Source organism: Tachypleus tridentatus, chromosome 12 (genome assembly GCF_004210375.1).
Source record: "Tachypleus tridentatus isolate NWPU-2018 chromosome 12, ASM421037v1, whole genome shotgun sequence".
In the NCBI taxonomy this organism is placed as follows: Eukaryota; Metazoa; Arthropoda; class Merostomata; order Xiphosura; family Limulidae; genus Tachypleus; species Tachypleus tridentatus.
The window spans coordinates 98,027,074-98,044,330 of NC_134836.1; the positions used below are offsets into that span (position 1 = coordinate 98,027,074).

A 17,257-nucleotide genomic window follows, 5' to 3' on the forward strand; every position below is an offset into this window, starting at 1 on the left:
ATGAGACTATGTACAAGCTCTAAACTGGAGAAGTGCAGAAAGCCCAAGTGCAGAGCTGAATTCCTTGATGATGAATGGGGTCCAGCATCTTTAAAGCTGAGGTTCTGGCAGAGCCATAGACCAGTGATCCACAATCGAGTTACAATCGAATAAGAGCACAATATATCTTTAGCATAGAACGTTGATCAGCTACCCAAGTGTTGGATGAGAGGACACAGAGGATGTTCAGTGCTCTTGTACATTTGACCTGTAGCTGCTTGATGTGTGCTATAAAGGTCATCTCACATTCAAAGATAAGCCCCAAGAACATTGTCTCAGAGACCATGGGCAGCACAGCTTCACCAATATGGAGTTCAGGATCAGGTTGAATACTCAGTTGGTAGCAAAAGTGCATGCAAACAGTTTTAGAGTGAGAGAAGTTAAACCCCTTTGCTGCAGTCCACTTCAGCAAATGATTGAGGGCAGTCTGTAGCTGCCACTCAATATACCTCATGTTCGACGACTGACATGAGATGTGAAACTTGTTGACATAGAACCCGTTTGCAACAGTGAGAGGGAGTTGTTCAGTGATGGCATTAACTTTTATACTGAAAAGTGTGACACTGACAACAAAGACCTGAGGGACTCCAAGTTCCTGTAGAAAAGAACAGGAAATTGTCGAACCCACACAAACTTAGAATCTCCTGTTCATTCGAAAATGTTTAATAAAAATGTGCAAATGGCTACACAACCCATATATATATGGAGGTCAAAACGCCATACCTCCATGTTGTATCATAAGTTATCTCAATGTCAAAGACTATTGATACAAGATATTGTCATTTGAGAAAGGCTTCTCTGATTGATGTTTTAAGTCGAATCAGGTGGTCCGTGGTGGAGTGCTGTCGTCTAAACCCACACTGGGTGGGCAAGAGGAGGTTGTTTAATTCGAGGAACCAAACAAGACAAGCATTAACCAGAGACAGCTCGTCAAAGCAATTGGACAGTAGAGTAAAGGAATCTTGGGATCCTTCCCAGGCTTTGAGAAAGGTAGGACAATAGCCTGTCGCCAGGCATCAGGAAAAACATTCTCCTGCCAGATCTGGTTAAAAATAATCAGAGGAATAGCAAGAGAAGCAAAAGAAAGATGGTGCAGCATTTCACAGGTCCAACTGATGTACTGCCTACCTGATGAAGAGCCAGTTTGAGTTCCACCAGTGTAAAGAAATGATTATACTCATAGAGACAATCAGCTCGAAAGGAAAGAGGTGATCACTCTGCCAGAGTTTTGGTGGCTGAAAGATGGAGGAAGAAGCAGAAGTGCTAGATACCCAGCAAAAGTTTTCACCTAGAGTATCGGTGATGCTCTGGGTATCAGCTACTTCCTGGCCATCAGAGAGCAAGATCGAGAGGGAGACAGAATTATACTGCCTACTGACCTTTCAAATCTTGTCCCTTATGACTTTGGAACTGGCAGTAGAAGATATGCTAGTTATGAACTTAATCCAAAATTCCTTCTGGCTTTGACGTCTTACCCATCGAGTATGTGCATGGGCCTGCTGGAAAGCAATGAGACTCGAGAGTGTGGGTTATCTACAGAAAGTATCCCAGGCCTATTTTTGAGCCTTCCATGTCATATGGCAGGCAGGATTCCACCATGGAAGAGGATATAGTGGAATACGTGTTGAGGTTTTAGGAATACATTGAGCAGCTGCTTGTATAATACAGTCAGTTACTGCTGCCACACAGTTGTCTATTGATGGCTTACAGACGATGGCAGGATCAAGTTCTGCGAGAGCAGTGAAAGAGGGCCAGCTTGTGTGATTCAGCTTCCACTGGAGCACACGGGACGGGTGGCATCGACCACAGCCAGTCTCTCTCAAAATTATAGGAAAATGATCACTGCCTCTTGGATTACTGTCAATCCTCCAAGAAAAATGGGAAAAGTAATGAAGGGGAGCAAATTGAGAGATCAATAACAGTAAAAAACTGACTAGGCATGTGGAAATAAGTAGAAGAACCAGTACTGAAAAGAGGAAGGTTGTGATCAGAGAGCATACGCTCTACAGAGCAACCCCTCCTATCAATATCAGCACTTCTCCAGAGGAGATTATGTCCATTACAGTATCCCAGGATTAAAAATGGAGACAGCAACTGTTCAATCAATGTCTAATTGGACATATGTCTATCCAGGCAACAGGTAGAGAGAACAAACAGTGATGGTACGACCCAAGGAAACACAGGTGGCTACAGTCTCCAAGGATGGGGTGGCAAAGACAGGTGGGCACATGCCGATCAACCAGCAGTGCCACCCCTCCATACACTCATCCATCACAAAGCCTGTCATTTCTGTATAAAGAAAACTGCCGAAAGGTGACTGTATCAGCAGGTTTCAGAAATGTTTCCTGTAAGGAGAGACAGACAGTATAGTAGGAAGCAATCAGTGTTTTGTTGCCATCCAGATTAGAACATAAACCTCGACAGTTCCATTGTATCAAGGTGGCCATTTTTATTTAGGTGTAGGCAAATTGGGTGGAGAAACCTTTTGTTTACAACCACGTTTCTTTTCCTTAATGTCCTTATTCGAGGGAAATCTATCGACCTCCATGGATCCTGCCCTGTGTTGATTGGGCAGGTCTTTGCAGTTGGAAGGGGATTCCAGTGACTGAGGACGTGAATGAATGATCGTTCTGCATCTTGGAGTGGGAGAAGAAGATATACCAGAGGAAATGCCTGTACCCAGTACCAAAGGAAGTGGACCTTGGGATTTGTTGGAATGTATATAAGGGAAAGAAATGGGTGTTGAACTTGACACATCAACTTTTTAAACCATGTTTGGAGAACAATTCTTTAGGAGGCACAGAGAGATCTGTCTGCACTCCCACAGTAGCTGTGGAATAAAGTGCAGCAGCATACATCCAAGATGAGGTGGTGGGCAGCAAGTTTTGAGTCTCAGGATAATGTTATGAATCATTTTCAAATGCTGTACCTATTTTTCTTCCAACCATTTAGGGAAACAACAAAAGTAGGATGGGTGAGAGCAATTGCAATTGACACAATGAGGGTCTGTTTCACACTCATAGGCATCATGGTCCTTGTCACCACAACGAGCATACGTCAAGGAACCATGACATGATGTCTTTGAGTGACAGAACCACTGACACTGGAAACATCAGAGAAGGACTGGAATGTATGACCATACCCTGCAATTAAGATAACCTGCCTTGATGGTGGCAGGTGGATGCGGTGATGTAAATTCAGAACAAGGATATTGGTCAGCATCGTAATTCCATCTTTGCGAGTGGAGATATGCCTCACTGCATAAACTCCTTGAGTGGAGAAACCAGCAAGAATCTCAGACTCGGGGATGTTCTTCAAATCCCTCTCAACAATAACTCCTTGTGATGAATTCAAAGTAGCATGAGGTGTAGCATTAAAAGGGATATCCCCAATTGCCTTTGAATTCAAGAGGAGTTCACTGTGTTGAGATGTGGATTATTCCACCAATATGTCACCAGATCGAAGCCTTTTTAATGACTTTGGAGAGCCAGAAAGTCCCTCTAGTCCCTTCTGAATGAAAAAGAGAGACAATTTCCCTAAACGTTTGTCTGAAAGAAAATGTAGGATAAGAAAATAAGGTACAACAGGTGTTACAGACGTTGAAAATTGCTGCTCAGAATCTTCAAGACTTGGTCGTTTACCTATAGACTGTTTTTTCACTATTTTATTTAAGTGTTTATTTGGAGAATCCATAATAAAAAAAGGGAAATTTTGGTGCCCACTGACCCCAACCACCATGGAGCCCTATGAGGGGATGCACTACAATGTCAAACAAAAACACTGCAACAATGCCATGGTTTTGTAAGCACTATACCGAAACACCAGCATCAGATAGAATGTCCACAACACCTGTTGAGAACATCCAACACACTTACGTACTTGGTTGACCCTAGTCCAAGTGGACCACCTGACTGACCCAAGGAAAGCCGCCCCAAGGCTGCCTGTCTACAGGAATTCAAGGACAAAGTGGTGTGTTAGGGTTGGGCCCCTCAACCACCAGGAACCTCTTCTCCCCTTCACAGGTCGCCATGCACGGCAAACGTGGGCAGATGTTTAGATTCCAGAGAAGGTAAACTGAAAGAACACAAACTTCCCTGGGAGGTCCTCTCACCACATACACGAATCCACACCTAGGGGTTAAGAGCTAAATGTTATTACTTTAAAAATAAGGATGCTGATGCTTAAGATCAGACATATAAATGTATTCTAGAATCATTTGTGCTATGCTATAGAATCGGGCATGTTAACACTTACGGATAAGACAACAAATACTATAGGAACTGTCTTACTAATTCTTTTTTTGATGCTACAATGTAGGATCAAACAAGCTTATATTCCAGAACTATAAATATTAATACTTTAAAGTCTGCCATTTTAATAGCTTAAAATCAGGCATGCTCATGCTTTAGGATCAAGTATAATATTAATACTTTAGGACCATATATGTTAAAACCATGGAAAAAAGCATACTAATAAGTTAGAATAATTAAGTTTAATACTTTGATATCAAGCACACATACTTTGTGGCCAATCATGTTATTTATTTATCAACAGGGATGTCAGTACTCTTGAATCATAAGTATTTGTCAATGAAGATAAGGTATGTTAATATTTAACGGTCAGATAATTAATACCTTAGTCTTTAGAATTAAATATCTCTTTCAACACATTGTTAGTCTATGTGACTGACCATGTGACCTCTTTGCACTCATTTAAAGTCTTGTACGTATTTAAGTATGTAATTAGGCACAAAGCTACACGATAGGATATCTGTTCTCTGCCCACCACAGGTATCGAAACCCTTTCTCTTGTGTTGTGAGTCTGCAGACATACTGCTGTGTGCCACTGGGGAGCAAAATTCTGTACAAGCAAAAGTAGTCAGTAGCAAACATTATGAAGGAAATAATGTAATTTATTATTGCTATGTGAATTGGACTTGACTTTATATTTAACAAATATTACATGACTACAAATTTAAAAATCATGAAAGTTCAGTTTAATAATAGATTTTCTATAATCCAGCTATGTGGATTTCAAAAATAATGTTCATCTTTTTTTCATATCGCTTAAGAATTTTTTACATGTCAGAAAGAAAAAAACTCTTTCTCAGACTACATTATTATTTTATTTTCCACAATGAAAATCAAGAAGAAAGAGACAGGAAATTAAAAAACAAGAATCAATAACAAATAGATAGAAAATTAGAAGAAAAAATAAAAAGTAAAATTAATATCAAGAAGTACGATATGGGGATTTATGACAGGGATTATAAGAAAGAGAAATAATATTTAAAGAAGAATTGAGACAAAACATAAATCTGAAGACAAGATCCATGAAAGAATTGGCAATATTAAGAGGCATTACAGCAACACTGAAAAAACACAGAAAAAAAAAATGGTGAATTACAGAAATGTTATAACAGCAATATCAATAGGTAGAAAAGAACATGAAAGCATAATATTTTGGAAAAGAAGTGGTAAATGTAAAGATCAAAGCAGAAACACTTCCTGCATCTGCCTATGAATTCCAACTTAAACACCATTTACTGTTGAATATGGAATAGAACAACCTAACCAACTTGATTTACACCTTTATCACAATTGTTGTACCATCTGTTACTGCAGAATTGTTCTGTATTACTCCAGCCATGTATTACACTACCAAATCTACCTCCAGAATATAGCTGGCCAGTTCAACAATGTTGCCCAATTGAGAAATCAACTGACTATGATGGAAAGGTACCACAGAAAGAATATAAGACTCAATTTAAAATTATCTTCAAAGTGAATAGATGGAATAGTGAACAACAAGCTTTGTATCTTTCTTCCCAGTTAAAAAGATCAACTTTAATGATATTAAGTAATCTTATAGCTAAGAACCATAACAACAATATTAGCAGTGCTTGCTGTTTCATTCAACAGGTTCAGAGTCATACATAAAAAACAAATATACAGAGCAAAGTCCAACAACAGCATATGGAAGGAAGATAAAATCTTAGTGAAACTTGCATAATATTTGATAAGGCTTGTCCAGCGACTTTACCAGGAGCATGAAATGGTGGACTTGTTGCCACAGGGGGCTATAACAACCAAAGATGTGACAGTCACATTAAAGCAAAGGTGAAATATGTCTTTAAAAGAAACTCTACAGTTGGTGATTAAATTTGAATCCAACTAAGACCACCATCTAGAAGTTATAGGATTTCCATGTCAAGTAGCATTTAAAGTTTAACCTCTCACTGACTCTAGTCTAAAAGAAGTGAAAAGATTAATAAGACAACTAGTTACAAAGAATCGAGGAAATGAACATAAAGAAACAAAGAATGATAGAAGCATGCCTATCCACTGCCAAGGATTGACTCTACTTTGGATTCTGTCTGAATCAGAATGGCTTTAAAAATTGGATTTTAAGAGCAGAAATTGTTAAGTATGAGATGATGAAGAAAATAAACAGAAGATAACATTTACTTCAAAAACAGATTGTGGCTGTGTTATCATTTGGATTATATAATGAAACTGTTACATTTCAGTGAGTAATGGATTGTGCTCTCTTTGAAGTACCCTGAAACTGAGGTATCAAACAGCTTGGAACATAGTGTTGGTTGAGTTCTAAGTCATTCCCATCATTACCTACAAAAACAAATATTGATACCCTGAACACACAATTCAGTATTGTAGTTGCTGATAAAATTTTGCAGCAGACAGTCAGATAGCAAGGTGGCTCCAAAAACTCTACATGTACAATTTTAACATCATACATCACCTTGTATGCATTATCTAAAGACTATGTATTAGTGAAGAATGTAAATATTGTAAAAAGAGGTAAAGAGATAGTAGAAACTACTAACCTAAAGCACAACAGAATAAAATTCAAGATGTTATATCCACAAATGATGATGAACTAATATAGTCCATAACACAATTGAAAGAAGTGAAAAAGAGAGTTGCAAACTCTCTCTTTGTTAACCTATGAAGGGTGAAACATTATTCTTTGCTTTATTAGTAAAGGTTTAATACCCACAGAAACTGTCCTGAGATACACAGATGACAGTTGCTCTATATAGCTTGAATACAAAAATGTATTAAGCACAGTGGGATTCAATATACTCATGTGAAGGTTTGTTCTATTAGAAATAAGAAGATACCAGTGGACAGAGACAATGATTACAGTTTGTACTTCTACAGTCTCTAATTTCTGTAGTACTTTATCATCTCCAGAACTTTTCAACAACTTGACACATGTGTTAAAAAGATACTGAAGAGTCTAAGAGAGTGCTTCTATTGGATTGGTTCCTGAGAACTATAGAAAACTGATATAAATTCTGTAAACTATGTTGTGAGTATAAAAGTAAATGAAAGAAACAGTACTGACAACTACAGAAACACTGTTGCAACATTACTGGAGAGAGTTGCTGTGGATATGCTTGGTCTTCTGCAACAGAATAACAGTGAAAATAAGTACACTGTGGTTATGATGGAGTATATCATCAAACAGCCAGAATGCTGTTCCTAAGCAGAAGGCATAAATTGTAGCAAGGTAAGTTGTTAATGAATTTGTGTCAAGATTTGGAGTACTTATGGAAACAGATTCAAATAACAGACAGAACTTTGAAACATCATTATTTTTGGAAATGTACAAGATTCTTGCAACCAAAAAGACTACTACACTACAAAAGTTCTTCATCCATCTTCTAAAATACATAGTGGGGAGATAACACTATATTCTTTTAAGCCAACTAGCCATATAAGAACAATATCAGAAAATGTAGGATCAAGATATTATATTTGAAATACTATGGACCTCAGGAGAGAAAACCACCAAAATGACTTGGTGAATAAGCAAAATAGTTTACTGTTCTGTTTTTGTTTAAATATTGTTCAAGGGCTTCACAATATAGGAAGAGGCAACTTTGTAAGCTACGTTATCATTTGTTTTAACTTAAGACTAGCTAGAAGGTGCACAATGTTACAATCAAGCAAGTTCATAAAAGCAGTCCTACAATATCTACAAAGTTCACAATGATATCAAGAATAATACCTTTGGTTAATATCTAGACATGGATTATTATAAGTACAAGTAAGCAATTAATTAGTTAAGTGAAATACTTATTTGGGTAATGAATAATAATTAAGAGAAGGTAGTGAATGATCACTTTTTTTCAGTGTTTGTATGTAGTCTAGTTAAATAGTCAGTTAGCAGAGAAATCCTATTAAAAGTAGAAACGTTATTTGTGAACTTAGGTATATAATTGTGTGAAAAGGAAAGTAACCCACAACAAAAGTTAAGAAACAAATAAACTAGTTTGTTATCCTTAAGTGAACTGGGCTTGGCCTTATTTTTTACTAAATATTCTTTTGCTTATAGTTCTATATTTAACCAGGTTTTGATATTGGCATTATAAACCTTCAGACCTACTGCTATAATCTATAAGGCATGGTGCTGGCAATTTTTATTACTACAATAACTTGTATTTTGTTACTACGTGTTAATTTTTAGTTCCTTTGTTAGACTGAAGAGTCACACTGCCTGAACAGTTATTTAATTCACCTAGATTTTAGATTAATGCTTATTTAATTTTCTTAAGTTGTGAGGCAACTTAAATTCAATATCAACATTTTTTGTAAATCTCACAATGAATTTAACCTTTGTAGATCCATAACCTACTTTCTGTTGTAAAGTATTTTTTAAGACAAAAGTGTGGCTTTATATCCACTATACTTAAAACAAAAACTGCAGGGTAATAAAATTGTGACTATAATTACTTACTTTATTAGATCGTAAGGTAACTTTGCCTCCACATCGAGCACAGCAGCGAACATTGCAGTAATTACAAATATGTCCAATTCCATCTGCAAATTTAGTTTTTAAACACAACTCACAGGTAGCATCTAATTCAATTCCAAGCTTCAGGTGTTCCTCCTTTCGCTTCTGGATAGCACTTTCTAGTAACTTCACCTCGTCTTGTTTTTTCCTGAACAAAGGAAAAGAAGGAGCAAGTCAGTTTACTGTTATCAGTATGTAAATGTTTATGTATTATTTGAAGTCTCGTGGATGAGTAAGTGAAAATAAATTTAATTGTTTATCGACTGTAGGTAAAAGTTATTACCACCATTTTGTAGGTATTAACGGGACTTTTCTCTTTTTTCTTTTTTTAACATTTGGCTTGCTTGAACATTACTCAAATCTGTGTTTTATTTTTCTAAAATCCACACATTTCACCAAATGGCTATACATATCTAGAGGGTGGATTTCCTAAAAGAATCTCTCCTCTTAAAATGTCAGTATGTAGAATGCTGCATAGGCTTTAAAAAGTTCCAAAAGTTAAACTATGCAGTTCATGATAGGTGCATCAATAAAGGTGTTATAATTAGCTCATATATGAGCCTAATCTACTGTGACAGTTTGTTTTACAGCAAAGCCACACTAAGATATGTGCTGTATCCACCTCGGGGAACCGAACCCCACATTTCAACATTATAAATTTGTAGATATGCAGCTTTTCCACTGAGAATTATGTCACAGAATATAGTAAAATATCTAAAATATATTGCATATTTTCTGCATTTTGTAAGAAATCACACATACAATTTTGTCTTACTTTCGGTTCTATGCTGGTACAGCAGTAAGTCTACAGATTTAAAACTCTAAAATCAGGGGTTTGATTTCCCTTGGTGGACTTAGCAGATAACCTGATGTGGCTTTGCTACAAGAAAAACACATATTACTGAATTTTCAGAAAGAAACAAAACTTCAGAATAATGTAAGAAAAAGGAACGAAAAATAAAAAAGTGATTTTAGGTACAATGTAGAATAAAAAATAAAATTATTTATAGATATTTGATGAAGTACATTTTTTAAAAATTTGTGTTATATCAAAAATGTTTATTTTAGTTTTATATTTTCACTTACTACACTCATTATAAGTTTTATGTGTTTTGGTAATTTTGATTGTGTTTATATAAAAGTTTTATGAGTTTAAATGAGTTGATATGTTCACATGAATAGCATTTAAATTAAAAGATCACCACTTTCAGGTGACAGTGTACCACACTAGCGGGGCTGATTCCTCTAGGTAACACAGCAGATAGTCCAATGTGGCTTTCATATGATAGTACTCTTCTCAATTGGTTTGGTTAGAATCTTGTGCAAAGCTACATGAGGATTATCTGTGCTAACCATCCCTAATTTAGTAGTGTAAGACAATGTAAGAGGGAAGGCAACTGTCATCACCACCCACTGCCAACTCTTGGGCTACTATTTTACCAACGAATATTGGGATTGACTGAAAACATTATAACACCTCCATGGCTGAAAGGGCAAGCGTGTTTGGTGCAGCAGGGATTGGAACCCATGACCCTCAGATTACGAGTCGAACGCCTTAACCCGCCTGGCCATGCAAGAACACTTTTCTTGAACTAAAATAAAGTGACTTTAAACAAAGTGCTTGGCCCAGCATGGTCAGGTGGTTAAGGCACTTGACTCACAATCTGAGGGTTGCAGGTTTGAATCTTTGTCACACTACACATGCTTGCCCTATCAGCCGTGGTGCCGTTATAATGTGACAGTCAATCTCACTATTCCTTGTTAAAGAGTAGCCCAAAAGTTGACGGTGGGTGATGATGACTACCTGCCTTCTCTCTAGTCTTACATTGTTAAATTAGGGACAGCTATTGCATATAGTCCTCGTGTAGCTTTGCACGAAATTCAAAACAAACCAATTAAACAAAGTGTACTATTTCACAAAACATTTTTTTAAAATGAACAGTTACTAAAGAATATTAATAAATCATTCAGTAGCCTTTATATAAAGTTTAGTTAGATTTTGTTGTAAGACACTGAATTCATCATTTTTCATTATTCTCCAAAACACTTTAAAATGTTTGAGTTAATACACCTGCTTCAAATTCTTTACAGAAAACAAAGCTTTGCTTATTAAGTCCAATAAGTAATTTTCAAAATGTTTTGTGACATTGTAATTATTATGGTAATTAGTATATTTACAAATATTCATTGTACTAATTAGTACAATATTATTATCATTTAAATTTTTGTACTCTGTTTACATATGTTTTTATGACAATACTTGATTAACCACGTGCTTATACCATAGATTTAAATTACTTTATGTAACACAGATATTTAAAACATCGAATTTAAAATCATTAACTTACGAAACGTATAACAAGCGTGTATAATGATGTAGTAGGAAATACATAAAAGAAGAAAAATTTATCAATTTGGCTTACTGACTGAGTCATCATCTTATCTAAGGAGCACCGTTGAGACGCCGGGATAATTACAGAGACTATAAGGTGAGTTTGAGCACGTAAACACAAAGTTTAGCTGATATTATATCCATTTACATGCTTTAAAAACATACTTGAAACCTATCTATTAAGGCTAGTTAATTTAGTTAGTAAAGTTAACCATCAATTTTTTATAAATTTTATTTTACAATTTTAAAAGATATATTGAAAAATATTAATCTATTAAACCTGTTTTAAATTCTTTGGGAGACCGATAGAAACATATTTCCACGTGTTTTTTTTTTTTTAATTTGCAAGTGCTAATTATTCTTGAAACATTAAAATTTATCGAACAGTTCATTCCTAGTTATTCGAATATTCAAGCTCATAGCGATTTTGAAACTAGTTAGTCTAAAGTAGATAAATACTTAATACCGTGTACAGTATTCTAAAATAAAATAAAGACAGGCTATTATGTGTCAACAAGTTTCTATACTTTCACATGTCTTTTTCACTTCAATTTTTATTTGTGCACGTGTTCTTTAATAGTAACAACTGCCCATTCACAACCGTTCGAGTCCTATTTTGTTCAATTTCAACAGGTGCAACTGCACATCTTGCAAAATAAGTGAGTAAATCTTACTTTTTGTTTGTTTGTTTATTGCTGAAACGCATCTTCGTTATGATAATCATTACAGAAAAAGAGAAAACATATTTATATGAGGTATAATATCTATATATAGTTTATATTTAGGGTATGTGAGCATTTCAACTGTTTTCATTAATCATCAACCAATCGTGAAAGACATGTGTTATAAATTTGACACAAGTTATCATAGAAATGAAATCACGTTTAAATTAATTTGAAGGTTATTTTTACTTTAAACTAAAATTATTTTATTTATGTAGAATTTAACATTTAATCTTGAAACATACGAATTATATTTGATTATGCACTAAAGACGTAAAACTCTTAAGAGGTAAGCACAAGTACTAAGTGCACAGCTTTAAATTAATTGTACTCTGAGAATTTAATTTCTTGTTTGTTCAAATTCATTAGAACAATTGTCAGGTTGTTCACATAGGCATGACGTCCTTTCTCTTATCGGCGACTTATCAGAAGTCTACTGGTCAAATAAAAAAACATCATTTTTCCGACAATGCGTCATTCTGTTAAACTATCACGTCTCCTAACACTCGCCAAGAACTATACCGCAGCACAAGAAGCACTACAGCACCGTTCATGAGCTGCTGTGTGACGCTTTGGTCCATCAGTGATTTGGCTTTTGGTGCAGCGCGTGCTAATATTGCGTGACGTCAGCAGTACAGCTGCAGACATCTCTGTGGTCGCCAGTAAAGGCTATCGCCGATCTAAGCTTAATGGAAAGCTGCATCGCAAGTCGGGAAACATCGAACCATGGCTCCGTATCTCAAGACAGATACGGATAACAGCATTTGTATCATATCGCGCCAGTCTGTTTATCGCAAATATTTTCTTTTCCTAGGAGAAACAGTACATGGATATATCTTATATCCAACAAATATGTTCGTAGAGTTTGTGCATTATAATCCATTGAATTATTAATATACATATATCGTATTTTTAATGATTTCTTATTACCTAAGTATTTTAAATTGTACGTACTTAACATTCGGTGTAATATTTAAGACACACATTTGTTTAAATGCTAGTAATATCATACCTGCCCCGCCAAAAAAAAAAGTTCTGTAGCAGAGTTGTGTAAAAGTAATCAATTGTGAGCGTCACTGAAGAAAAATGTATATATATCCAGTGACAACGAGGCTTTCGCCAACATCATATCAGGTCTATTCTGGCAGACTGTGGTACGACAGACATAACGGTGGTTCAGACGTGACGTTATTTATATTATGAAATTGACGGAACAACAACTAAATGTGGTGTGAACTAAAATTTCTTGGCTCCTAGATATAACAAACGTATATTAAACACAAGTCACTTGACAAAGAAAACATTTATTATTCTAAATGAGGCTTTATTAAGATGGTATTTTCAATCTTCAAAACCATTATTAACCATATTGAATCCCATCTTACCTATTCCTCGAAATAAAGCTCAAGTCTTTTAAATATATTTATGATATATATAGTTATCAACAAATGATGAAAAATTATAAACTTGTGAAAAGAATAGCTACAGAAATTGATACTGTTTTTAGTAATCAAAAGCTTACGCTTAGTACCATTGCCAGTCATGAAGATAATATGATTTTCAAAACCTAAGCTTAACGTTATAATTACACAAAAGCCTAGATTTATTACTGTTACCATTATTATGAGACTTACGACTAGTACTGATAACAACATTTAAAAGCTCTGATCTTCGGTTGAGTGACTGTGATTGTTTTGAATAAAGCACCCAGCTACACAATAGCCTATCTCTGCTCTTCCCACACGAGTATCGAAACCCGGTTTTTAGCGGTGTGAGTCCACACACAAACGCTGTGCCACTGTGTTACGAAAATCATGTAGGTTCAAGAAATTAATATAACACACACAAAAAAAACAAAAAAACGATGCCCAATTAACCGAAAGTTTAAGGGATAAAGTTTGCTCTTGAAGAAGAAAGATCCAGCTGTCGAGATCGTATTTTTGCGTAACATTAAAAAGCTAATACTTAACTTTGCTATTAATATTTAAAATATTAGACTTTAAAAATCCCATTGTTGTTATCATGTTGTTTTTTTTACTTATGACTGACGATTGTTACCAATAGTGATGTGCATTGTGTATTCTGCAAAAATATATATATTTAAAAAACACTTATTTCTTATTTACATACAGTTTACACCAAACATGTTCGCCCTTTTAGCCGTGGGGACGTTATGATGTAACGGTCAATCCCACTACTCGTTAGTTAAATAGCAGCCCAAGAGTTGGCGGTGAGTGGTGATGACAAGCTGCCTGTCCTCTAGTCTTACACTGCTAAATTAGGGACGGCTAGCGCAGATAGCCCTCGTGTAGCTTTGTGCGAAATTCAAAACTGACGAACCTTTGCGGTACGATATAAACAAAAGGTCTAGAATTTCTGTGTACTGGGCCAAGCATGCCCAGTTTCACGTGCTATACTATGAATCCACATATCTCGTTCTATTATCGGAAGGAAAAGAAATACATAAATAAAGATAAATCACGCTTCGCAGTTTGGGGGGCATTTATGTCTTATAAGGGTGACGATCAAATGTCATCATTCAGTTATACAAGAACAGCCCACAACAAGATGTTGGTGGTTGTTGACCTTCACTGTAGATTATAACTTCAAAATAGAGACGGCTATCGTAAACATCTGTTTAATAACTGTAGGCGTATATCCGAAAACGAACAAACAATACTGCACACTGTTAATTTCAACGCTTTTACTTTTTATAAACGAATTTCGGCCTTAGTGCATACTGGAACAAATTATTTTTTAACGACCGATTTCGTCTGTTCATATCAATTACATGGTAAAAGAATGCAACATTATAATATGGAAGTTGTTGTGAGATGATCCAAAGCTCGTATATAACCTGCGAAATGTCACTTAACATTACAAAAACATTAAGTTCTCTTTCGTTGTATTTCTTTTTCCTATGTTTCGATATATGTGTGTGTTTTCTCATAGCAAAGCCACATCGGGCTATCTACTGAGTCCACCGATGGAAATCGAACCCCTAATTTTAGTGTTGTAAATCCGTAGACTTACCGCTGTACTAGCGGGGGACATTTCGATATGATAGACCTTTTCTACTCGCATAGACAACGATAGATAGATGTGATAAAAAAAATAAATGTTTTAAACTTCTCATTTTTATGAAGGCTTACGAATGCTTAGAAAATATCTCTTTCGTAAAAGTTCATGTAAATATATTTACGTGTAGACTAACTCATTTTCCATAGGCTTTAGTAGGGTTACGACCGAAAACACTGTTAACTGAAAAGGTAGTCGCGTAGAGAATAATATTAGGTTGAGGAATAATTCGTGAGCGTTTTTAAATAATTTCGTTTAAGCATTACATGCAAGACTATACAATACTTCAATGCATGAACACATTACACCCAAAACATTTATTATGATACTTTATTTCATGTAATACCTAGGTATATAGTATGCATTGTTTTAAACGAAATTGCAAGAAATTAAATGCGAAAAGCAGATGGTGTCGAAAATGCTCGATTTTGTCCACTTGACATTTAATGAGCTGAAAGTGAAAGCAAAAATTAAAGACATATGAAAATCAAACACACCATCTATTAGAGCAAAAATTATCTACCAAATGACATGAAATATTTTGCGAAAGCGTTTGATTTATGAATATTTTTTTTAACTTGAAAAAAACGCTCACGAATTATTCCTCAACCCAATACGTCATATTTGCTATAACTTACATCGTGTGACTGGTATATAGAAAATTCATATCACCACCACATTTTTATAAAGTGATATCAACTAATTTTGATCTATAGCTTACGTATACAGGGTTGAGCATTTTATATAAAAACGATTTTTAATATGTTAAGCAACATGCCACGTGATAGTCGCAGTGGAATACAATGTATAAGAATTCTCTCTACTCCTGCCTCATTCTATAAAACCGAAATGAGGCTCAAAACGCATCGCGTATACGCCTATCCTAAACAGACGATAGCGATTATATAGCAAAGGCCTGAAGGAATCTGGGTGGACAAATTATTTAGTTGCTTTACCCGATATTTCATTTCAATGGGTGATGTTACTGTAATCAGTCAGAAACATTTAAGTCTACAATTTACAAAATACCTTATTACAGACTACAAGTTCTTCTATTGACCACAAAGTACATGATATTTTAAGGCAGGTCATCTGTCGCATTTTGTAGCATAGACATAGGCATAAAATTGCAAGTCTGGAAAGTACTACATTCATTATCACATTTGTGATTTTTTATTTCGGTATTCATTATTAATTATTTAGTTTTGTTTGAACAGAATTTGACGATTTGAGGCATCATAATAGTTTTAATATATATTACTTGGTTTCTGGGAGATTACATGTACTCACTTAAGGCCTACCCATTGATAGGGAGATGACGGACACCAAATATTTTAAATCGCTCAAACTAACAACAAAGAAATGATTTGTTATACATGTATAAAGTTTAGATTTAAAGAGGTCTACAAAGGATTAACATGTCATCTGGAACATCTTTGTTACTTTGAAAATTTTACAAACGTTTTCTGTCATGGAAGGTGAATGCTTATCACTTGAACATGAATTACAATGGAACAATCCTACGTTGGCAAAAATTGGAACTGATCTAATTCTTTCTGTGTCTCAAACACTATTGACTTTCACCCTAGTATGCCTGCACTACTGTGTTAATTGGCCAGTTTCAGCTATATTCACTATAATATTACGTATTTAAACGCAGATTTTATTCAGACTAGCTAGGATTATTGACTTCAAAGGCATGTTTAACATCTAAAATTTAGCATAAAAAATTTCATATAGTCTTATTTTGGCCCAGGACTAGGTTGCATAGGCTCAGGTCCTATTACTACTATTAGGCGAGACCTGTGTAAATTTATTTCCTTACTGTTAGAGTTTGTAGAAACGCTGTGGGACATTGATATTTTTGGTATCGTGTATCATTAGCGTACATCAAAACATAACAGTAATACGATTCCATTGTTTTTGTTGGCATTAACAGCCTTGTTCTCGATTTAGGAGAGCGGCTGCGTGGATAACGACTATTACATTTTGACACTGATTAGCCTTTCGAAGGTAGTATGATGTTCCCGAAAAATTATCGCTTTTGGAAGTATATATAACAGCCCTTTTGGAAGTATATATAACAGCCCCTTTTGACGTAAAATATCCAATAATAACGTTGAGAGGATCTTTCAGAAATAATTTATACCAAAGCCGTGACAAGCAAAGTGTGGCGTGACGTTTTGTAAAATCCGAGACTTCA

General features: G+C 35.3%; 1 protein-coding gene across 1 annotated transcript in view; it reads right to left on the reverse strand.

Annotated features, from left to right (window-relative positions):
* LOC143235702 (regulating synaptic membrane exocytosis protein 2-like) overlaps window positions 1-17,257 on the reverse strand; it is a 138,318-nt gene that overhangs the window by 97,809 nt on the left and 23,252 nt on the right. Inside the window, exon 2 of the mRNA XM_076473915.1 lies at window positions 8,806-9,010. Coding sequence (XP_076330030.1) covers window positions 8,806-9,010 — 205 coding nt within the window. The remainder of the gene's footprint in view (window positions 1-8,805; window positions 9,011-17,257) is intronic.